This window comes from Symphodus melops, assembly GCF_947650265.1.
Source record: "Symphodus melops genome assembly, chromosome: 3".
Lineage (NCBI taxonomy): Eukaryota > Metazoa > Chordata > Actinopteri > Labriformes > Labridae > Symphodus > Symphodus melops.
In genome coordinates this window covers 16614210-16639467 of record NC_136693.1, presented here as the reverse complement: position 1 = coordinate 16639467, position 25258 = coordinate 16614210, and the positions used below count along the sequence as shown (strand labels likewise).

General features: G+C 40.0%; 1 protein-coding gene across 7 annotated transcripts; it reads left to right on the top strand.

Annotated features, from left to right (window-relative positions):
* The first annotated feature begins 1451 nt into the window (after nucleotides 1-1451).
* On the top strand, nucleotides 1452-24066 carry LOC306820796 (protein mono-ADP-ribosyltransferase PARP6). 7 transcript variants are annotated; one of them, XM_079338760.1, is made up of 23 exons: nucleotides 1452-1772; nucleotides 4206-4363; nucleotides 4872-4949; nucleotides 6652-6746; nucleotides 6995-7055; nucleotides 7260-7350; nucleotides 7524-7590; nucleotides 7889-8038; nucleotides 10375-10525; nucleotides 10905-10958; nucleotides 11352-11447; nucleotides 11679-11771; nucleotides 12026-12151; nucleotides 12520-12585; nucleotides 12772-12839; nucleotides 13489-13537; nucleotides 13677-13789; nucleotides 15905-15977; nucleotides 17649-17718; nucleotides 19123-19202; nucleotides 19885-19948; nucleotides 20405-20489; nucleotides 21792-24066. In XM_079338760.1, the coding sequence occupies exons 2-23, from the start codon at nucleotides 4361-4363 to the stop codon at nucleotides 21892-21894; spliced, it is 1836 nt and encodes a 611-aa protein (XP_079194886.1). In that variant the 5' UTR covers nucleotides 1452-1772; nucleotides 4206-4360; the 3' UTR covers nucleotides 21895-24066. The 7 variants fall into 7 exon arrangements, with proteins under 7 accessions (XP_079194886.1, XP_079194884.1, XP_079194885.1 ...); XM_079338758.1 differs by having other exon boundaries at nucleotides 10827-10958; XM_079338759.1 differs by having other exon boundaries at nucleotides 6637-6746.
* Nucleotides 24067-25258: the final 1192 nt, after the last annotated feature.

Sequence of the window (25258 nt, the reverse complement as noted above, 5' to 3'; positions counted from 1 at the left end):
AAAGTGCTTTAAACAACATCAAAAGCATTATGACAGAGGGATAATGAGAAATATTAAAATAAATCACTGAAACAAACAATTTACAATTACAGAGAAGAGCCATGCAAACATTTCTTGGCACTTTTACTACCTCCTTCAGATCCCAGTTTTGACTCGTCTGACATTTTTCCATTTTTTGTTAGTAAACTACAACAACAGTCATCACAGTCAATGCCAATTTCTGTCACAAATGTAAAACATCTAACTGAATTGTAAGACACTGAAACTTCCACCCTCAGGAAATCCCAACTCTTATCATCATGTTTTTCACATTATTGTTCGACAACATGAACCATCCAGAACCTTCCTTGGTATTTTTGCCTCTTTCAGATCCCAGATTTGAAGGACTCACATGACATTTTCCCAGAATCCTTTAAAAGGTCTTAACGGGATGCGGCCTCCTGATATTGAAGATTTTTGTAAACATTTGTGACAATATCCAAAATAATTTTCTCCATCCAGAATAGTAGTTGGGTAAAATCTTTTCATGTGACACAAGAACTATTTGCGAACACAACATATAGTCTCATTGTGCAGAACTACACCATGAGACATAATACATACTGAATTATGTTTTAAAGTAGATTGAGATATGTTAGTAGCTTACCAAATTACAAAATACAGCCAGTCCTTGCTTCACGGATTTCAAAGAGTATAATGATACTTCAATATTAGGGAAATGATTTAAACTGATGGACAGGATATTGGTTTTGTATGTATAAGAAGATGGCTCTTCTAGGCCTACGACGTGAGTCCCTTATTTTAACTTGGAACATGAAGTCATAAAAAAGGAAGAACCGGGTATTCTTACTGACCTCGCTCTTTGAAAGGAACTGTTAGCTTTTTTTTTTATGATAACAGCCAAGCAGTAAGCACACAGTTAGCCTCTCACCCATTCATTAATCCTTGCATTCTTTAGGTCAGTTCTTAAACAGATACATTACCTTGAGATAATTAGGGTAAAGACTGCTTAACTTAATGGTCATTGTCTTACACATGCAACCAGTGACACACAGTATCATAGCCCCAGAACATGTGGGATTATTTGTAATGTTTCAGTCATGTATAAGATTTTACTTTATTCTTTTGTTACCTCAGTGTATTATTCCTTTATTAGAGTCTGTTTCAGCTGTCTCGACAGCCTGCAAGCTATCTTAAGTGTAAGTATTAGATGTATCATTATTTCTATTTAAGTATTTTTACTTTTTAATAACGTCAAACAAGACATGAAATAGCTTAAATGTGAGAAATAATGTCCTCCCAAAGGATTGTTATTGACACAAACTACACACAAACACGTACACAAGGGCAGAGCCATTTTTCCTCCATTTTTTCCTCTTTATTTCACAGCAGCAGTGCAGTCAGCTGCAGGTCACATGACTGGATTGCCTGGCCTCACTGAGCATGCTCAGGCCCCTCTGTGTCGTCAGGCAAAATATAAGACAGCAGTAGGAGCAGAGATCTGCAATAGATAAACACACAGACTAACACACCAGCTCAATTGCTCGCAGACACACACACACACTCACACACACTACAAGCACTGTGAGACAGGCGCGGCAGGACGGGGGGGATTGTTGCTCAGATTTCTCTAGTATCTGGTGTTTATGGGCTTATTGTCATCCATCTTTTCAGTGGAAAACAGCCTCTGACAGAGTGCGGGGCAGGTGTGCCCTTTAAGAGCGGGAGCAGCTGAGGCAAGGACAGCATCCTAGTCTCCATCCTCTGTTGAGGTAAGTGTGGACGGACGGGGTGAGGGTGCAGAGCAGGGGGGGGAGGGGAATCCACTTGGCTGCATCTGTGTTTGTGTTGAATATTAACATACGGAAGAATTGGGACAGTAATGGCGGTGGTTGAAGGTGGGGGGTTTGGGGAGGGGATTGGGGGGGGGGGGGGTAGTTTGTCTGCGGCTCTATTGGTATGTGAGACGACAGCGGCTCTGGGTATTGTGGTGGGGGGATGCAAATGCTAGCAGGGGCGAGGACATGGCAGGGCAGCAGGCACATAGAGAAAAGGAGAGGACCTGAAGTGAAGGACGTGCTGTTGACAAGGGAGCTGTATTTAATTGAGTGAAGCTGACGTCTGGTAGGTTATTCAAGACAAGAGAGGAGCCAACCTATATAACAGAAAGAGGACAGTCATCCATAATCAGGAAGAGGGAAACCCTGTTATATGATTATTGAGTGTAGACATGTAGAAAATGGCCTGTTCTGTGGCAGTGATTCGACTGACGTCCTTTGTTGGTAAAGCGAACAGAGGAAATTTGGATTATTTTTTGTTCATTTGATGAATAATAATTACAGTGACCCACATCCAGCATATCCTTTCATGTCTGTGGGTTTGGTGAAAGAAGCGTGTCGTGTGGTGCTCAGCTGTGTTGCCATCTAGTCTCTATTTGTCTCAGTCTTCAGGCCTGTTAAATATTTTGAAACCTTTACTGTTATCATATTTTAATTGAATCCCAAAAAGACTACTTACAGTTGAATGTGTATTTTAATGTGGCAGCCTGAAAACTGCAACTGTGCATCGAAAACTTTACATTCTGCATGAAAGACAACATGCGCTTTGTTTACATGCCTGAAACAAAACACAAGGATCTGTAGTTGCCATGGTTATATCAATGATGTTATTTAATTTTCTTTTGATTTTGTTGTAAGTTTTCTCTAAATCTAGAAGATAAAAAAATATGTAAGCTCTTTTTTTGTGAAAGCTTAAACAGCTTTATTCAAGTGACACATTTATTTTGAAATTCTTATTGAATTATCATAATAATTGAATCAACACTTGTGGTCAAAATGTGCTCTTCTTATACTAGGCTAGGAGATGACGTGTTATTTCAAAAAGCTATTCTATTTTATCGCCTGGCAAATATAAAACGTCTGTCTAGCTCTACTGCGATTTCAACAGATGGGTTATTTTTCCAGTGTGTCTATAAAGGTGTGCCAACCTTTGAAGCTTCCATATTTAGGGTGGTTGCCTGAAAGGCAAACCACACTACTACTATTGTAAATATTCTTATTATTATTATTATATCCTCAAATTTACGCGCGCTACTCCTCCCACAGCGTTTGCGCCACACACACAAAAAAGGTATCAAAACGACCGGCTCGGTCATGACATGGGTGCTATTACTTTGTGGAAACTTCGGTCACACGATGTGGACACAAATCGAGTTTAAACGACAAAAATTTGCCCCATTGAAAATGAATGGCAAAAATTCAAATCCTAGAGTGTAACGGCCAAAAACTTAAGTTTTGGAGACATATTTGTAAATCGCCATCCTGAAGTCATTGTTGCTCACATATATAAACAAAATACATCAAAATAAAGCTCTGAGTGTCCTCTCACTCATAAAGTAAAAAGTAAAAACATAAAATGTTTCAGTCTCTCAGGGGAGGAATTTGTTTGACAGTCACGCACCACATACACACACATTGGGCTCTCACTCTAGCTGATGTCCAGAATTTCATAGTTTTCACTCATGTTTTAAAATTGCCACTGTGGTCCCAATCTGAATGTTAAATACACATAAAATATATCAAAACGTGCGCCTATTTGTTCTGTCGCTCACAGTCCAAACGGATCTGTGATACCATGTTTAGTTTTCAAGATATTTGAGGTTTTGCGAGCAGTGGTAAGCCCATTCAAAGACTTTGGTTGACATTCAGCTTTGATCTGCCAAACTGCCAGAACATTCTATCAATCAGTGAGCAGCAGGTATTCAGAGAGTGATGACATCATCATTTGAGTGGGACCATAGCAGTGGGACAGAGTTCTGTCTTAGCTGTTAGCTGACTACAGTTAAACAGTTTTACTGCAGTATAACTCAGAAACACATACACAGACGGCAACCACCCTCACAATTTCTGCTGGAATTGTCTAGTTAAACATGTTATTCCTAAAAAAACAACAAAAACAAAACATGGAAACATCCTGGGTACCGAACGTACAGCACACATCTCCCACTCATTCTCTCAACAGTGATTAATGCCACTCTGAAAGGAGGCAGAGATGGCTGTTGCTAGGATACATGGCAAGGTGAAGTGCAGACCATTTAAAGAAAAATGGAGGAGGCCACTATTTAAGCATGGCATCACGAGAGCATGTACTCTTTGTTTCATGTTTTTCTTCCTTTACTTATATTTGGATTGTTGTGTTTGTCCAAGGTTTTCTGGATCTAAAGTGTGGAGAAAAGACGTCCGGTCAGTCAAAGCTTTCTGGTTTTCTGTTCTCCTGCCCCCCTCGTGGAAATAAGCTGCAATGGTTGGCAGTATTCAAAGGCCTGTAGCTGTCTGAGAGAGCCCTATGAACAGCAGACCCAATGGTAAGAAAGCAAGAATCCTATTTGTGTTTCAAATGTTTAAACTGTGTCATTTCTTTAAGACGATTAAAAAGATATTGTAGTGGTTAAAGAATTGCAGACTTTATACACGTATAGATATTGTATTAGCTTAATCTGGGTGTGTTAAAGTAGTTAAATACTCTAGCTTTATGTAATGTGACCTCTGGGCTTCAGCCTGAGCCAGAAATGACAAGAAACATGATTATTTTTTATTAAAGAAATACATATTTTTAATAACTCGTCCTGTTTAATACTAAGTTGAGTATTCTTTTGTGGACATCATTCAGAATGGATCTCGTCTTTTTTTCTTTTTGAAACAAATGATTCTTCTTTTGGCGATGCTATATATAGCAGTGTTTTGAAGCCCGCCAATGGAAGGCTAAAAAGGGAGATGTGAGGGAGGATGTGAAATGAAAGGATGATAGAAAGAGGTTGTATTTTTTTTCTCCACTCCACTATAATGGCCTTTACTCAACGTGGCGGCTCAAAGGACATCAAAGGCCAGTGTTGGACAGATGAGGAGTCGGATGGGGAAAATGAATCGGAACAGTTCTTGTACGGCATTCAGGTACAAAAGAGTCCTTTTAAGTCACTTTTTAGCAGTAATATATTGGTATGTGTAATCTGAGGTTTGCAGAAATATCAATGTTTTTTATCCTTTTTAAAATTCAAGACAATCTTACTTGAACGGCAAAATTCAATTATCAATAATTTTTTAATATAACATTATTGTATTATTTTATTTCCCAACTAACCGTTCAGTAACTTTTGACTTGACAAGATCTACTGCAGATTTACAGAAAGATTAATATAGCATCATTTTATCAGAAAATCAGCCTACACTTTTAAAAAAATCGTAGGCTGTTAAAAAATAAAAAAGTACACAATTTATCACATCACAGCAATGTCATACTTTTTACAACATTCAGGTCTGGACCTTTATAATATATATTTTTAACCTAAATCAGTCTTTTGAGAGATTTATGAATATTCAGACCTAATGTCATGGACATGTGGCTGATCTGAGATTTCTCTTCTTGTAGTGAAGAGCAGATGGACTAGCTGACTTGACATTATCCTCCAAATGCCAGCGGGTCAAACATTTGAATTCATGTGCAGCAGTGGTTTCTGTTCAAGTGGGAGGCATGTGTCAATAGTTAAATAAATACAGGGAAAGTCTTGAATATAAATGTTTGCAAAATTTAAATGTAAAATCTTGATGTCGAAGTCAGTATTTACAAAGTAGTAAAGTACAATGCCTGTTTCTTAAAATACATGTAGTACTTTATGTCTTAACTATCACTAGCACCCTATACAACCTTCAGTATCGGTACCAAGCAACACCGTCAAATTTAATTCCCCAGCTGCCATCTTCTCAGCTTCTCAAATTCAGAGCTCCATGTCCATACAGGATATTAATCTGAGTCATTCTCTTTCACTGTTATCTTTCCAGCCTTGTGATTGAAATGTAAATCCAGTCTGGGACTTAAAGCTCATTTCTGTGCAGTCAAAGAACATAAAAGCTGCGTCGTGAAGATAAAGATGAAAGTGTAGGATGTGCTCTTAGCACTCAAAGCTGAGGACAAGAGACTCTGACACCAGGTCCAGGATCATTTACAGAACAAACTGAAAACAACGTATTGTCTAAACAACAATCATTTTTCATTTTGTATAAAACTTAATTTTCAGTGCAATAGTAAGATGCACTCAAATATGAATTGTTGAGTATGGGACGAGAGAAAGGTTGTAACAAGCGTGTTGAACACATGTTGTGAGTAAATGATTAACACAGGCAGCTTGAAGCTATATATATATATATATATATATATATATATATATATATATATATAACCAGTTAAGTTTACATTACAATGCACAGTTTAGAGGATTAATTGGTAAATAGTTTGAATAGCTGGTTTAAGGTAAAAAAAACAACAACAACAAAAAAACAACAACAATGTATTACTAACTGTAAAAGTTAACTGGCTAAAATAGTTTACTTAAAGTAACAGACAACAGACAGATGCAATAGGTAAGTAACTGGGATAGATAGCTTAAAGTAACGGATCAGTGCTTCAAAGCTTGAGCAGCTTCAACTCCTGCATTCTTCACCTCATCAACAGTTCACTGTTTAAATGCAAATGTTGTAGAAAATATAACATATAATATAGACATAATATATGTCTTTAATTGTGTGAAAACTCACTTCCAGAACAACCACTCTATAGCATTTTCTGTACTGTAATTGTGTCCAGTGTTGCTTGTTACAGGGGAGCTGTGCTGCTGATCTGTACCGCCACCCTCAACTGGATGCAGATATTGAGGCAGTAAAAGACATCTATACTGACAGCGCTGTCTCTGTTAGGTACAAAACACACACAAACCCAACAACCGGAGTCATATCTGTGACAGTGATATCATTTAGTACGTGTGCAATTTTATTTCTGTACACTGTTGGCAGTTTCTAACTGGGTATGTCTTGCAATAAAAAGAAAAAAAAAACCTGCATTGTACATTTTCTATATTGACAGTTTGAATACTTTAATGGGTCAGAGGGCAATGCATCCCATTTTTCTGTGAAATTCACTGTGTCAGTTGTTTGTCTCTGAACAGGGAGTATGGAACCATCGATGATGTGGACATCGATCTTCATATCAACATCGGTTTCTTAGACGTGAGTCAGCAGTCTCTTTTTCTGCGCACAGCTCCTCAGTCTTTTCTTATTACCATTCTAATGTTGACATTTTGCAAAGTAACACACCATTTATAATGTATCTTGTGCTCATCATTTATTTATGTCATGAGAAATGGCCCTAATTAGGATGCTAACTCTGTGTGTCTCTGTGTGTGTGTGTGTGTGTGTGTGTGTCTGACTCAGGAGGAGGTTGCAACAGCTTGGAAAGTTATCAGAACAGAGCCCATTATTCTGAGACTGCGCTTTTCTCTTTCTCAGTACCTCGATGGACCTGGTGAGTAAAGGTGTCAGTGTGGATGTTGGTTTTCTGGGAGGGACTTTAGGTATTTGTGCCACTCACTGAGCGTGGGAGGTGAGTACAACATGTGCTATACAAAGAGGGAGAGAGAAAGAAAGAGCCTGTGTGTATCTGTTGACAGTGTAATAATATGAGTCATGTTTACTCAGAGCCGTCAGTAGAAGTGTTCCAGCCCTCTAATAAAGAAGGTTTCAGCCTGGGACTACAGCTCAAAAAGTAAGTTATTATGTTTTATTGTGAAAATGTAATCCTGTGTTTAAACAAAGATCCAGTGTGTTAACAATTCAAATCAGAGATTGTGTATTTTTCAAGTCTAGACCTATGGACATACAAAATCGATTGAGTGAAAAGCTTTTTTCTCTTCAAACATTTGATTTAGTTATCGTCTCACTTCAACAAAAAAATAAATCAACTAAAGCCAACAACAAAAAGGATGTGATGTGAGTTTCATCACCCTCAACTAGGATCTCGCACACGTCTTCACGCGTGACTTTCCTCTTTTGTACCTTGGCAGGATTCTGAGCTCGTTCACCTCACAGCAGTGGAAACACCTCAGTAATGAGTTCCTCAAAGCCCAGCAGGAGAAGAGGCACAGCTGGTTCAAAGCCGGAGGAACCATCAAGAAGTTCCGTGCCGGACTCAGCATCTTCTCCCCCATACCCAAGTAGGTCTCTCTCTCTCTTTGTTTATCCTTCAAGGCATCTACACAACAGTACTGAGATTTCATTTATAGCATGGAGCGCGTTTTATCATCAGGGAAACTGTGATGGTGATTCTTGCTATGAGTCAAGTGAGAGTGTCTTTTGATAAATAATAAAAAACAACCAAGGCTGTTTTTTGATTATTTTTCTTCAAAAACATTTTGAGTAAATGAGTGCTTGCACAGTGTATTTCGCATCCAAAAACTTTAGAAAATTCAATTCGTACCTGAATGAAAAACAGAAAAGAAATTTGAGTGTCCTATCTGTGAAGGCTGAATATGCTACTTTTTGATCCAGTAGATGTCGCCCCTGAGCGCCAGCATGAAACCAAAACAACTTGAGCTGCATTGTTGTGTTAGCAGGCTAATAGCACTCTCTGGTTTGCTTGTAGCTTCATATTGACATATTGATACAGACAGTCATGTCTGACAGAGATATTTTGGGGGTGCGTATTGGATTTCTGCTATTTTTATATGTAAAACGTCACAGCCTTTATAAAATATTTACAATTTCCTTTCTTTTTCTTCTTCGCTAACACCCTGGAGGCTCACAAGGGGCTTCTGAGAGACAAACGCAAAATGTCATCAATACGTACAAAATACTGCTGGCTATAAAAACAGAGACAAACACTAATAATAGGTGCGTCTGTGAAAGGGAGAAGCGAGGGAAAGGTATCTCTGACACAGCATGTTGCTGATGGACTTAACTTCAGCATCTGACACACCACTTTCCCCCGAGGGAGAGAAAGGCCTTCCTGTCCTCTGTCGTAATCTTGATGCTTTGACAGTTATTGGTGCAAAGGGAGTGAATCCTTGCCAACTCGAAGGAGGCCAGCGTCCCTAACTACTGGGCTGTCATGGCATCTTCAAAAGTTGACAGGAGTCTTATGTCCTGACAGATATTATGCTGAGAGGGACAGTGACAGTGGACATTGGTCCTTCTACTTGAGAGTGTTTGACCAAAAGATTATGCACAAACAGACTTCAGTTGTCTGAGCGAATAAGATACATTAGGTAGAGGTGGGACAGATCAGATCTTATATCAGTCTAATATTTGCATATTAGATATTGGAACGATGGCGCTGATCCGCATCACTGAGAAAGGCAGATCGCTGCGCACTTTAAACATTCACAACTTGTGCAGTTCTGGCTTTAAAGAAATTCAGACTGACGTTCCGACATCAAGACGTTCAGGCAAGATGGAGCAGCTCCTTCAGCGTTGGTATCAGTACTGTTACGGCTGGCTCGAATGCCGAACATAATCATGGAAACAACACAAAGGATTACAGTCATTGTGTTTTAGTTGATTGAAAAATGAACAGAAAGAAACTCAAAACAACCCACTGAGGTGATGCTGAGCAGAGAGTGAACTTCTCTGGAGGCATTACCGAAAAAGCCTAATAATCCACAGTCGCTTGCAGCCAGTTGACATCACCAAAATAAAAGAGGAAACCATACTGTATACATACAGTATGGTTTCCTCTTTTATGATACATGTATCAATACATACTGTATGTATCAATACATACTGTATGTATCAGCACATACTGTATGTATCAGCACATACTGTATGTATCAGTACATACTGTGTGTATCAGTACATACTGTATGTATCAGTACATACTGTGTGTATCAGTACATACTGTATGTATCAGTACATACTGTATGTATCAGTACATACTGTATGTATCAGCACATACTGTATGTATCAGCACATACTGTATGTATCAGCACATACTGTATGTATCAGCACATACTGTATGTATCAGTACATACTGTGTGTATCAGTACATACTGTATGTATCAGTACATACTGTGTGTATCAGTACATACTGTATGTATCAGTACATACTGTATGTATCAGTACATACTGTGTGTATCAGTACATACTGTATGTATCAGCACATACTGTATGTATCAATACATACTGTATGTATCAGTACATACTGTATGTATCAGCACATACTGTATGTATCAGCACATACTGTATGTATCAATACATACTGTATGTATCAGTACATACTGTGTGTATCAGTACATACTGTATGTATCAGTACATACTGTATTTATCAGAATCGGATCAAAGCAGAAAAAAGTGGATCAGTGCATCTCTAACTTTAAGTTTAGTACAAGTGTGCTGTGTGTATTTCTATCACACACACCACTACACACTGAACTTGAAAGATACACTTCTGAAACTAATGGGGGACCTTGCAGAGTAAATACTTGGACCAAAACAAGACTGTCAAAGTGTGCAATTTTGGAGTAACACATGTGTGCCTTCTCTTGTTTTTTTCTAGGTCTCCAAGTTTTCCTCTTATCCAAGATACAGTGTTGAAGGGGAAGCTTAGTGTCCCGGAGCTGAGAGTGACCCGCCTGATGAACCGCTCTATCTCGTGTACCATGAAGAACCCGAAAGGGGAGCTCTTCAGCTATCCACCCAACAGCCAGGTCAGTGACATGGTGGACAAATCAGCACCAGTCCATTATCCTCCCTCTATGTCTAACTTGCATGCCAACTTAGAAACTCGTGATGCCTTGATGTGGAGTTTAAATCCCAATTCTCCAGCATTGTAATTGGCTGATTTTAAGTCACTGGGGTTTTTTTTTTCATGCATCCTGATCCACTCTGAACCTCTTCTCAGTCACTCCCGCCTACTGAACTGTTCCCACTTGAGGCTTTCCTTACCCCTACGGTAACATGGCTGCTGTGCCCTTTCCCATAATGCTTTGTCTTCACTTGACTCATCAGACTGTGGCTGTCCCGGCGGCCAGGGCCCCAGCGCAGATTACCACGAGGCAGCTGATTGAATTGTTTTTCTCATCCCAGGCGGGCGGCCACTGCAAGAACATCCCTACCTTGGAGTACGGCTTCTTAGTGCAGGTTAGACCTTGAGGATTTAAGAGCCTACTTATACCAACTGTGCTTTTGGACCCCTTCTACTCTCAGAAACAGTAAAAATACCTCACATTTTTAAAAGAATGTGGGTATGGACAAAATCTGTGGAGGAGTTAATCACGATAAAGATATTAAAACTAATAAGTTTAGCATATAAGAGAAGTATGTATCTGATAAGTGAGTATACTAGATTTTTATGCAGGAATTCGGTTTCTGGTACATTGTTAAGCCATCTGCAATCTTAATTTAAAATCAAAGTTTTTTTTTGTCGTATAACTCGGCTGCCAGGCTCGTCTTTTTTTTTTGTTCTCTATCTGGCAGCACTAGAGCTGAGAAGGATAACTTTGGACAAAACTGTGCTTTTTTTTATACTAACAGATAATGAAGTACTCAGAGCAGAGGATTCCAACGCTCAACGAGTACTGCGTGGTGTGCGATGAGCAGCACGTCTTTCAGAACGGATCCATGCTAAAGGTACCAGACGAAAGAAAGAAACGTGCTTTAGATTTATGACGTGATACACATTTGTTAAAGAATTAAAAAAAGAAAAGTCATGAATAAGTAGTAGTATTAGTTGTGTGATCCTGTATATGGATGATCTATTATTAGAGATGTGAGGGAGTGAAGGTGCGAGTTTCAGTATGATTGAGTGCTCTCTGTATATGCAGTAAGATTTTTCAATTCTCTGTATGTGTGTTTCAAAAGCCCGCTGTGTGCACCAGGGAGCTGTGTGTGTTTTCCTTCTACACTCTTGGTGTGATGTCTGGAGCTGCAGAGGAGGTGGCCACTGGAGCAGAGGTGACAACATGACAGCAGACAGTTTATGGTGTAGCTCAGCTTGTTTGTATTGTCTACGGTTATTAAAATAATGTGATTTTTCTTATATCCAAGTATAAAACCTGTATGAGGAAATACTATGAGTCCGACATATTGACGTGGTAATTCATTCATACTGCTGGAACAATGGCAGGCTCTTGTACTTATCACACTAAGTCAATAAAGCTGCAGCAGATAAAGCAGGAAGTGCAGATCTAAAAGCCGTCGTTCCTCAGGTGGTGGACCTACTTGTGGCCATGTGTCGAGCTGCTCTTGAGTCTCCCCGTAAGAGCATCATCTTTGAGCCCTACCCTTCAGTCGTTGACCCCAATGACCCAAAGACTCTGGCCTTCAACCCAAAGGTCAGCATCCTCACTACTTCAGATGTGATCTTTCAATATATCTATGAACGCTGCATTTCACGAGGACCGATCCATTTTTGCAATGCTGCTGTCATAGCATATCTATAGGTGTATTATAGTAGTAATAGGTAGTCCTAAACTTAGATGTATTTTTCAGGAAACAAAAATGAGTAATGTATTTGTGACTGTGAAATAGATTGCAACTAGTACTATATACATTTTGTTTTCCTGAAGCTGAAAGAAAGAGATCAGAAATAAAAGCCATTGTCTGTTCCACACTCTTACCCGTATGAGGGATTTTACATGTCTGTATGTTGTTCCCTTTCTCATTGCATACAATGGATGTTCGGCTCAACCAATGAACACAGAAGAAGAATTATGAAAGACTGCAGAAAGCATTGGACAGCGTCATGTCCATTCGGGAAATGACCCAGGTACAAGACGGGGGAACGATTGAAATAGTCCTGTTCTGTTTACCAAAGGGACATTGGTTAATAATATATCTCTGGTTAAAGCACTGCGGCATTAATGCATCTGTAAAATAGCTTAAACACGTGGTGTGTCTGTTTGTGGACACTTTCTCATGAAGCTTTTTAACGGTCGTTTTGTTTCTTTTCCAGGGCTCATATCTAGAGATCAAGAAACAGATGGACAAACTTGACCCGTTGGCCCATCCACTGCTGCAGTGGTGAGTAGAGACTGTTTGAAAATGGAGATCACTCTGTCTGATGTCAACAGGGTTTGATTCCATTTACTGCTGCTCATCAAATCCAACCTGTCTGATGGTGGTTTCTATTTAAAGGGACACTTCACCCATTTACATGAAGCTGTGTATCATTAGAAACATGGTAGTAGCCTGGAAGTTTTCTTCATGTGACGCAATATGACGCTTTTTGCATCACATGAAGAAAACTTTCAGGCAAAGAAAAACACATTTTTCTCATCTCAGGGCAAAATGAGGGCTGGATTCACGACCATTCAACACTACTACCATGTTTCTAATGATACACAGCTTCATGTAAATGAGTGAAGTATCCCTTTAATGAATATAATGATAGAATTTCATTAGCTTCTCTTTTTTTCTCACGGTCATGTAATTGTGCTTATATGCTCATTGGGACGTTATCATAGTTTACTGGGACACTTGAAGTGAGCAGAGTCATAGTTAATGTCATGAGTGTTGTTGCGAACTCAAACGTCTACATATCTCATCTAAAGAAGGCATATTTTTGTATATATTATTGTGCTTCAAAGTTTCAGCTCAGTGGCAACATCTTTAAATGTTCTACACATTGGTTGTTTTTTTTTATGTTGTGCTCCTTTCTGTGTCTCTGCAGGATTATTTCCAGTAACAGATCTCATATCGTCAAGCTGCCTCTCAGTAGGGTAGGGAGCCTGAACAACATCACCTAAAGTGCCCTATATCTTTTTTCTTTTTTTCTTTAATGCTCATTAATTATTCTCTTTGTGTCTTTATGTCTGTCTCTCCCGTCCTCACTTGGTCCTTATGACCTCATTGTGATAGCAACTGAAATTCATGCACACCTCCCACCAGTTCCTGCTGCTCAGCAGCCCCCCTGCCAAGGAGGCTCGTTTTCGCACTGCCAAGAAGCTCTACGGCAGCACCTTCGCCTTCCAGTGAGTCCACTGTGCTCCTCTCCTTAGCTGACACAGCTTTCTTTCAATCGAAACTCTGTTTTCATTTAATTACGATCTAAATCTGCTTGTTTTTACAGCTAATGAGTCAAAATCATTTAATCTGTTCATAAAATACCTGAAAGTAATTTGCAGTTTTATTGTCTGGCGTGTGGAGGTTTGGCAGTTATAAAGTGAGAAATCAGTTGCTATAAATAATTGATCACGCATCAAGCATAGTCCCTGGAATGCATGTATAATTTAGCACTACAGCAGTACACCCTGTCAAACATGAACACTTCTTAGTGTCACACCTGGTCATTATGTTGCTGACGGAGGAGTCCCTTAAGCTAATATTTTTGGGAACCATAACAAACAGAACAGGGCAGTGGCTATTCTCCTGGACAGAGAAACCACCTTGTTATGCCAACACTGTGAGATAAAGGTTTGAAGTGTAGCAGATGGGGGTTTGGCTGAATATTTTAAGTGAACACAGCCCATCTGTGGACTTGCAGGGTACATCTAACTCACAAGCAGTGTTTACAACTCTGGTTAATACAGTTGTAGTACCAATTTAGTAAATCTATAGAGTAAATGCCAAAGCTTGACCATCATCAGTTTCTTCTGATATGAGTAGAATGAAAGTCAGTATAAGTGCATACCGAGTCAGTTTAGTGACAAGCTGCAGGATTTAGAGTGCTTGAGAATAAGTTCTCCTTGTTTATTTTTGGAAGTCAGGGCCTCCTATCAAAAGCAGTTAAAAAAAAATCCCCACTCATGACACTGCTGTGGCTGCTGTAGTCTATTTTTAGACAGTCCTGATACCGGCCCAGGACGATGTTTTCTAATTACCGTAAATTCCGGACTATAAGCCGCTACTTTTTTCTCACACTTCGAGCACTGCGGCTTCTACTCCGGTGCGGCTAATGCATGGATTTTTTATGGGGGACAATGAGCTTCTGCCGCAAAAACATTTGACTTCGTCACGTCGGATCTTAATATCAGTCATTTTGCGCTTCATGCACGCACCCTCATGATGGAAAACACACGGAGAAATACATATGATGCAGCTTTCAAGTTAAAGGCGATCGACCTGGCTGTCAAAGAAGCTAACAGAGCTGCTGCACGTTAAGATGACACTGACAGCGACAACAGAGACTGAGGAAGTGAGTAATGAAGTCATTCTGAGGCAGTGAATGGATGGACTTTTTCTTGTGAAATATATTACGGTCATCTTTTTCATCAGCCGTGTTACAGACACCGTCGGCTAGGCTTCGTATTGTAACGGTTCATGTTGTAAAGTCAGTAGTTGATAATGTGTTCATAATTCCGATTATGTGGAGAGTCAGTGAATGCACCAGCGAGAACGTGTTGAGTGGCTGTATGAGAGAACGCTGGGGGAGAGAGTTGGATTGTTACAGCAAGTTATGTGTTGCTCTCTGCTGTAAACGGCGTGGTCACGGCCGACAATGATCGGGTTATTAAAAGTTATTATTTGAACGCTCTCGTCGTCCTTTAACGTCCGTATGGACGCTACAGTATTTGCGGATGTTACCGGTAGCCTACGTCTGTGTAAATAGCTCTTGTTATAGCGTGGACACCTGCGGCTTATAATCAAGTGCGGCTTATATATGTACAAATACATTTATTTACTTCTTTTTAGCCGGTGCGGCTTATATCCAGGTGCGCTCAATAGTACGGAATTTACGGTACACATCCTGTTACTGGAACACAGCAGTGACAGGCTGTCAGCTTTGATCTTCATCTTTACGACTCTTCTATTATTAAATTGTATTAAAAAGTGCTGTTGAATTGAATGAACTTAGAGGACTGTGATGATGACGCCAAAGATGACCAACGTATAAATACATTTGTAGATAGTTTACAGGACTAACGGACACTTTCAGATACAGTTCATAATATAATGGTACGTTAAATATTCGTTAATATCCATATCAATCACTATTAGCGGATCAGACATCACAGACAGACTATTTTAGTACACCATTAACATCATGGATCAGGCTGCTCCACACTAGTTACACACCATTTCTATCCAAAAGGAACTTGGCTTTATCTCTTTTTTCTTATCTCTCCCTCTCTCTACACTTGCTCTAGTGGTTCCCATATAGAGAACTGGCACTCTGTTCTGAGAAATGGACTAGTCAATGCCTCTTATACCAAACTGCAGGTACGTAACCCTGGCAGTTGGCTGGAAGTTACGATGCACCTCCTCTCGGACAGGGATCCTGCTCTCAGACAGAGCAGCCTCGCTGTCCGGCTGATTCATTTTTGCAGTTAATAGATGCCAGCTTCCCTTCCGTCAGCTTTCCAATTTTGGCATTTTAGCGAGCGGGGCACACTAGGACATTTCCTGGCACATGCTGGCTGATTTTTGCCTTCTCAGCCTGCAGCAGCAGACAGCACATCTCTTCCTGTTGTGGGACAAAGGGAGGGGGCTGTGGTGTCGGCTGTGATGCAAGGAAACTGCTGCTGTGCCCTGCGGGGTTTAACCACGTAGAGCATGGAGTAGGTTAGGTCTGAAGCTGAACGATGCAGGAGGAACAACTCCGTTACAGTGAGTATAGACTTCCAAATGAGGGGTTCAGTAGAAGGTCAGTAACTGGAACCACTAAGTATCTATCAACACAGGTACGACGATATCCTTTAATCATTTGAAAACGTTTATTTAGATGAGTGCCTTCAAGGCAGAAAAGCAGGACCATACTTTTCTTCCATGTGTATTCCTTTTTCACTCATGTTTTTCTCTTTACGTTATCCTGCCAAGGTTGGAGTTGATCTCTGTTGACCCCCCCCCCCCAGTCTGTAAAGTAATGACAAATAATAAAGCGGCTTGTCGTAAACAGAGATGAAACTCAATTTAGTCTTAAATCTAAAGGATCTTTGAAACGTTCACATCCACCCTGATTGCTCTATCACGGTGATGCGCTTCAATTTTATGCCGCTCTTTGTTCTCCAACTTTTTGGGAACCTGCCCGTCTTTGATCTTGCCTCAGCGCTCGCCTGCCTCCTCGTTTTCCCTCTCCTCTTCACCTTGAGCTTTGACGCCTCCTCCCTCTGTCATTGTCTTCACAAGAGAAGGATGATGGAGCCCGTCGCCGGCTCCTGCCGTCACACAAAACCACTCCTTTATGGTTCCTTTTGATTCCTTCCAAATGTTCCCCGTCCTTCACTGCACCTTCCACACATCTTTCATCTCCACAACTCTCAAGACGTTCTTTGTTCTTCCTCGTTTCACAATGGCTTCACCGTGGCTCGTGAAGACTTCACGTTGCACCCCTTCTTTTCCTGCAAATCTTCACTTTCGTATGTGGAGGCTCATCATCATTGTCAGCCACCGTGATTCATAACCGTTTTTTACTTTGAAGATAGTGCGCACTGTCTCGTTTCTCATGGCAGAATTTCTTGAAAGCTTGAACAAATGATCACGTTTCATTCCCAAAATTTAGGATCAGTGCATGGAGTATGGCGTGTGACATTCCAAAAAATGTGTAGGCGGGTTTAAGGGAATGATTATCAGAGATGCTTTCGATCAGTGGAATGACAAAGTTAGGTTTTTCTGATTATCCACCATCTCTGGATTGTGTGTGTTTGAATGAATGTGTGTACATGAATCCCTTTCTGTTGTGACTGTAAGGTTCAACTTTACAAAACTAAAACAAAGACTTGCAAATACATGCTTTTTTGTGATATAACTGTATTAGGATATGTACATATTGCACTGTGTGTGTGTGTGTGAGAGAGAGAGAGAGAGAGAGAGAGAGAGAGAGAGAGAGAGAGAGGCTCTCCTGTGTAACCGCTCAGTGACCCTTCCTTCCTGCCTGCTCTTTTCAAACCCAAGCTGCATGGGGCAGCGTATGGAAAGGGCATCTATCTGAGCCCCATCTCCAGCATATCTTTTGGATACTCAGGTAGGAACGGCTCATTCTTCGACACTCAGCCCCCGTCCAGTTCCCTCCTTTCTTCTCCCATGTTGACTGAGTAAGCTCTGTGTTTGTACCATGGCCTGATTATCATCCAGGATCACTTCATTTTCACACGTGGGCGCTCTCCATGCCGTCTTATTGTGCTGCTCTGTGTTGTGTGTCCGTTGAGGGTGCTGGGCCCGGGGCCATTTTTCTCAGTGCTTGTGTGCCAGTAACCATACCATATGCTATGTTGAGTTGTCCTAAAGTGGGACTGCAGTGGGTTTGTACTTGTTACATTGTGCTTGGTTTTCTTTTTACATACTTTTTCTGTTGTTGTGGGAGTTGAACCCTTTTGAGTGAACTTTCAGCCTCACCTTATCTCCCTTTGTCTGTTTGCCCTGAAACATGATTTCACTGGTTAGCTGTATGGTCTCACTATAGACGTCTTGTTGCCAAAGAGTACACATGTTGACACAATTAATCAAACCCTTAGTTAAAGGTGCTATATGTAACTTTCAAAAATACTGCGTCGGGCAAACTGAGCCAGTTAGCTGTTGTTCACTCTTCCTCGCGTGTTCGTCGTGTACGTACACAAACGAGCATCAACGTCGCCCGTGGAATACCGGATATTTACCGGCATATTTACAGGAGGAGGTAAGATGTCATACGTATGTGCGAGTCTGCGACGGAGTCTGTGCGTCTCACTCTCCGCCCTACAAACGGCAGTCTGGGTAGACACTGCCTGAGAGCAGGAGTGTGTGATGAGTTTCTAGTTTGTGCTGTTGATTTCTGGAAGCGGAGCGGAGTGAGGAGGATCTTCAGAACACAAATAAAAATGTCACAGCCTGGAGCTTTGGTGGAAAATGAGACCCGATTGCTTTTTTTTAATACAGTCAACACAGACTTGTTCACATTAGTTAAATGTTCACTTATTAGTGGGTGATAAAAAAAACAATTTATACATCAATAATTATGCCGTTGGGTTGTTCCCCTGACAGCAATGTGGTATTGCTATAAACACAGTATTTTTTTAAGTTACATATAGTCCCTTTAAAGTTTCTCTATTTTAAGTGATGGAATTATTTTATGGTAAAGGCTGGAAAATAGATCAACTGTCACTGACAGTTAAAAGAAGTTTAACAATATAAGTAACAATGATGCTTTGGTTGATGGCATAAATAATTAGAACACGTTTTAGTCGCCTTTATCGAGTGAATACTGAAGATTTTTACAATCCTTAGGTTACCCACAGTGATAACTTTCAGCTGAAGGTTATCTCTGTGGGTAATATTTTCTCCGTATAAGGGGTTCAAGAGCACTGGAGGAAGGTTTTTCACAGCTTGAGTGACTGCAGGTGAGGTCGTTCTGACTCATGCTTGTTTGCTCTCTGTGTGCTGTGTCCTGCAGGGATGGGGAAAGGACAGCACCGTATGCCCACCAAAGATGAACTGGTGCAGCGCTACAACCGCATGAACACCATACCACAGGTGAGAGAACTGGACATACATACTACGAACTCACTTTGTTTGCTTTGTTTTAGGAAAAGGAAATAATAAACTGTGCCATTTAAGAGACGGTTGGGATTTGTGAATTAAGATTCAACTTACACATTAAGATGATACGTTAAAAGACAGTAAGAGTAAAATTATTACTAATGTTGAATGTTGGCTCAATTTGCACAGTTTTAGGGTTCTGTCAGACACTTCAAAGTAAGCATCTTGGCGAACTATTTTCCATCTGTCACAGTTCTTATTTTCTCTCCCAGCGTGTAAACAGAGAATCAACCTTTGCACCATTTTAGTTCCCGCGTTGTGTCGCTCTCAAATAAAATGAGCTGTGTTCTGGCACAACAAGTATTCCTATCTTGAGGATGCAGAAATCAATTTACACAAGTCTTAAATCCAGTCCAGTGTGTTCCTGTTTTTTTTAGAAGGGGCATATACAGTATGGATGAGTTCATAAAGGACTTCCAGTCTGCCCTTTAGTCACACACATAAACAGCAGCACTTCTACTGATCAATTTCTGCTGGTATTTTAAAATTGACTTTTAAATCCAGTGATCTTTAGTAACTCTGAACTCGAGGCCGGCTCAGTGTTTGTAATTCTTTAAGTTTGAACACTCCTCAGGTCATCAGAGATGACTAAAACGGTTCCTCTGTTTTTCTACAGAGCCGCCCAATACAGTCAAGGTTTCTCCAAAGTAGGAATCTGAACTGCATCGCTCTGTGTGAAGGTAACCACAAACAACAGGTCTAATGTGTCTGACAATTGAGATTAAGCTGGGTACATGGAATATATAAGATAACATTATGCTTTGTGTGATAAAAGTAACATACTGGCTGAGTTGCCAGGTCAGCTGTCTTAGAGACTTCTAAGACATGTTATTGTAAAGCATTAACACAAACACATTACGAGTTGTTTTATAGGGATATTAAAAAAAATATATATATTTTTTTTATATTATTGTTTATGTATTATGGTCACAGAATTTCTGTCTTTGTCATGTTAGAAAAACAGAAACCCAACTAATGAAAAAATACTTAATGTTGTTTCGAACAAAACTAAAAAGGAGTATAATTACATCGGGGATACTAGTGGACGAATAATTAATTAATAGTAGAAGAAGAAAGTATAATAACTTACAACTTTTACCCATTTGATACTTCAACATGTCTTTATTTTTTAACAGTAATCACATCGAAGGATTTGCAGAAACATGGCAACATTTGGGTGTGTCCAGTTTCCGACCACGTCTGTACTCGCTTCTTTTTTGTGTGAGTATGCCCGACATGTCATGCTCGTTCATGATTCCCATCCAGCCAAAGAATAATAGAATTAACTCTTGGGGAATGAGTGCATCTGAAGTCCTTATCAAGATTTCAAATCATCATCACTGTTACTAACACAGTTCACTGTTAGCATCCTGAAGCTCATTCATCATCTCTGGTTCCACTCCTCTGCCTCTATTCTCGGTGAAGTCACTACCTTCTGTCCCGCCTTGTCAGACAATCCTTCAGAACATGAACAAAACTGTCTCCTTCACACCCTCTCACCCCTGGATCGCTCCTGATATCCATGAAATGAAATCCTGAAAAAGCCAGCTGTAAACATCCCACAAGAAAACCAGTGTAACAGTTAGTCTTCAAAACCTACTCTGACTATCTACAATATCACAACGCATCTATCAACACAGCAAGGTCCACATATGACTCACACCTAATTCACTGTGGCTCTTTCAACCCCAGAGCTCTCATGTCTATCCACTAACAACTTCGAAAACTCAGTTACACCTCCTCATTATTCACAGTCAACATCTTCAATGCCTTCTTTTCATTTCCCCCGTGATTGTCACCATTTACAGCAGCTTCCCCTCCACAAACACCTGCATCCCCCTGCTTCATCACATAGGCACTTTGTTAATTCTCCCTGTGTCCCCACTGAACTGTCCAACATCGTCAAAGGTATGAAAAGCTTCACCAGTATTCTTAACACCATAGTCAAAATAGTTTTTTTTATTTTCAAATTGATCTGTGGACATATTGTGCTGATGGTCAAGTGGTATCAGCACTCCCCTAAAGAGGGTTCCTCTCAGCTCAAACCTTTCAATGAAATACTTAACACTGTGTTTTGTAGCTCAGCAGATAATACACATCGTCCAGGCTGGCGCCTGATGTGAGAGCTTTTAGTCCAAACTTTGGACTCATGTATTCACCAGATGGCTAAGTCTCTATTAGATTTGGGATGGCCTGCAATCAAATTTTGAATTTGAGCTAAATATAAATCAATTCTGAACCTGTGCTGAGTTTGCTTGAAAGAAATGCTCTATATGCTTTGAGGAAAAACCTCCAACAACACCCTAATTCAATAGCTCTCTGATAAAATAAGTAGGGTCATTATCATAGAAGGCTTTCTTTTTTATCATCAGGATGCCATCATTCGCTATAGAATCAACTTTTGCGTTGAATAAACTGTACAAAGAATTGAAGAATTCAGCAAGAGAGGGCGATTAAAAACTATAGCAGCAGTTGATGAGAGAATGACGAGAAACCTTTTGTTTGATCTGTGTGTATGTGTAGGTATGAAGACGGCCAAGTAGGAGACGCCAACATCAACACCCAGGAGCCTAAGGTGCAGAAGGAGATCATGCGCGTGATTGGGACCCAGATCTACTCCAGTTAATGGAGGTTTTCCAACAGTTTCTGGCAGAGGCACACAGGCGGGCAGGCAGTGAATGTTTGGATGAGCTGACCTCATGCCTGTTACAGAAGGGCTGAGGGAGCTCTCGAGCACATCATTTCTGAACTCCTTTTGTTCTGCTCTGCTCATTTCCCTTACTTTCCTTTATTTTCTCCGAGTGTTACATGTTACATGTTCATTCCCACTACTGTAAGGTTCAAGCCACTTATGTCAATTTTCTCAGTTAATTCAAAACTGAGTCAACTTGGCTTTTTTTTTCTGCACCCTAGCTGATCCTTTGTACTTATTTCTCTGTTTATCTTTCTTTTTTTTGTGAATATCTTCTTAAAAAAAATCTAAATGACATCCTGTGTGAAGCAAGCGTTGGTTTAACATGCATATATAAGTCTATCCTGTTATTGTTTTTGCAAAGGTATTATCAAAAAAGAAAATGTTTTTTATTTTTTTCACTAATGACATGACCTAAGGTCTGTGACAGTGAGGTCTTGGGGGCAACACTCCTCTGTCATGTTTTCACTGGATGAAGCTCCCAGAATCCAATAAGCAAGGTGCTACTTGAACTACAGTCATACACTGTAGGCACTTTGTTTTCATAACATTATAAACATGTACAAATCTAGCCATTGACAGTATTACAATTTTTCAGTACAGAATTAGTCTTGATGATGCACTTTTCAAACGTTAAAACACCCAGCTGTCACACAGACAGAAATTGAAAAGAGAAGCAAGTCTCTCCATCTCAATAAGGCTCATAACATAATCTCAGTTTCCCTTTTAAAGGGCAGCGATTTCTGCAGATCCCACAGTTTTTTTCTTCAATATTTCTTACATCTGTTGATGGATAAAATGTGTTCCTAAAGTACTGACAACAATTAAGCAACCACAACACATATACATTTTTTTTCCATCAACTACTGTGCTCATACAGTAAGATTTATTTCTGCATCTCTGTTAACGATTTATGAGAGCTGTTTTTTTCTGGAATTCTGTCAAAGAATAGGTGTGACGGGGCCAAGTTACTGTTTGGCTTTATGGTTTTTGTAATTTGCTGATGGAAGATAAAACAGACAAAAACCTTAAATCTGGCAAAAATATTTAACTGTGAGGTGTCCCTCTTAAAGCCAAACAGTTTGTTCCAACAATTTCTTACTATTTACCCTGGAAAAACAAAAAAGAATGACAGAGAATCTAATCTAACCTGATGGCACATCATTGCCTTTGTTCAATGGGTTGCTTGCCATGATTTTTTTCAAGCAGTCATGACATGAGCAGTCATGTCTTTCAGTGGTCTGCATCTCTTTTTGACCCTTCTCATTGGATTCACACCTTACAAAATGTACTGTACAGAAAATCATGGACAATTTGATCGAACTATCAACTGATCCAGTTGAGGTGAGCTCACATTCTCCCCGATCGTTCCTAACATACACTTGATGTTAAAGATCTGCACTAATGTGCACCTCTATGGTTTCAACCCGAAGAACAGCAACCTTGTATAGCTAATCAAGTTTATCAGTTAGTCATGTACTTTATCTGTGTGTGTGTGTGTGTGTGTGTGTGTGCGTGTGTGTGTGTGTATGTGCGTATGTATGTGTGGGTTTGTATTTTCTTGACATTATAATAGACATTGCACTTATTCAAAGTTTGCCTAAGCTGGAATAATGGACTGTCCTTTGACTTGCAGTAGACGGGTGCTATTGGAGAAAAAGAAAGGGGGAAAGTGTTTCCTGAGAAAGCAAGACTATATTATCAAACATCTGTACCATGTCTGTACTGAGATGGGCTTTCAGCTTCTCCTGGAACTTAAAAGTCGAACTACTAAATGGACTCTGAGGCACTGAAGAGAGCAAACTGTAAATAAGGACACTGGAGACCTGGTTGAAGTGTACTGCCCAGAACGACATGGACATGTACAGCTTACTCTTTGTGTTGCGGGACTGTGCTAATAGCTGATGCCTGTTTTTTTTGCCAAGAGATTTGAGTTGCGAGTCTCTTTGAGAATCTCTTCTCTGGCTGTCTGTAAGTAATGTTTTTGAAGATGATGTCGACGACAATGATGGTGATTACGATGGAGATGATGATGATGATGATGACGATGAAAGGCAACAATGCAGGAGAAAAAAAAAGAATAAAGCCTGATTTTGCACAGTTTTATATACAGCCTCCTTTTCTTTTTTGTCTTATGCGGAAATCAATTGAACATTAAATTCTGAAATTCTCATTCAGGTTTTGTTTGAGCATTCTGGGCAGAAGGGGGCACCATTACTCCACGTGTATTCACGGACCCCCTGAGTCTAGCCTGCTTTTTCCCCCCTATTCATCACTCCAATGATACAATTACTTGAACAAGTTTTCACAATAGATGAAGAATTAAGTTTGTATAATCAGTTTATTTGGACCTTCTCCTGTGAATCATGTGGTGACTCAATCAATTACCTGCAATCTGCATTACTGTTCATGAAGTCAATAAGTCGTTCCTTTCAGTAAATAATAGAAATATGGAAAAGGATTTTCTTGAAATCTAATTCAATATCTGTTTGTGTCACTCAACATAGTTGTCTTAAAAAATGTTAAAAATATGGGAAAATTGCAATTGCACCTGATAAAATAGGGGGAAACATACTGTTACGCAATTACTTTGCTAGTATTTATTACTAAGACATGTAATGAATGAAAAAAAGGATATGTCAGAGATTATTGTGCGCAAAAAAACATCACACTAAACTCTAAAACCTGAAAGAACACATGAATAAGAGAAAAATTAAACCGCAGTCCTTCACCCTTAATAATTATTTTCCTTCAAAGTTATTGATTTATTTCTTCAGGAGTGCAGGACACTCATATTTCATATACTGCACTACCTAAAGGCTAGTTGAAAGTACATCTAAAAGTTTTCAGTTTATTGCATCACAAATTCATTAAAGTTTACATTGATTTCTTCACATCCAATCCCTCCTGGTTGAATATGGCAAGGTTTGCTCTCAGCCTAAAGAAAGCAGATCACTAAAAGTTTTTGACCAGCCCATTGCGCACTCTGCTCTCTCTCTCTCTCTCTCTCTCTCTCTCTCTCCACTTCTCTCTCCCTCCTTTTTCAGACCACAGAAGGCTCTTCTCTTACAAACATTGTCTCATTGCTACTCTGCTGCAAAAGTCCAGTCTGATGGCTGTTGGCAGAGGAGGCGCTGCATGCGTATGACAAGTGCTGGATGTGTAGAGAGTGAGCATAATTAAGGGGAAGCTGAAGCACTCATGGACTCTTGAAAGGCACTTCATGTGTGTATTTGTGGCTACAGTAATTGGGCTCCTCCCCTCATAAGCTGACCCTATTTGATGGGGGCCTGTGTCT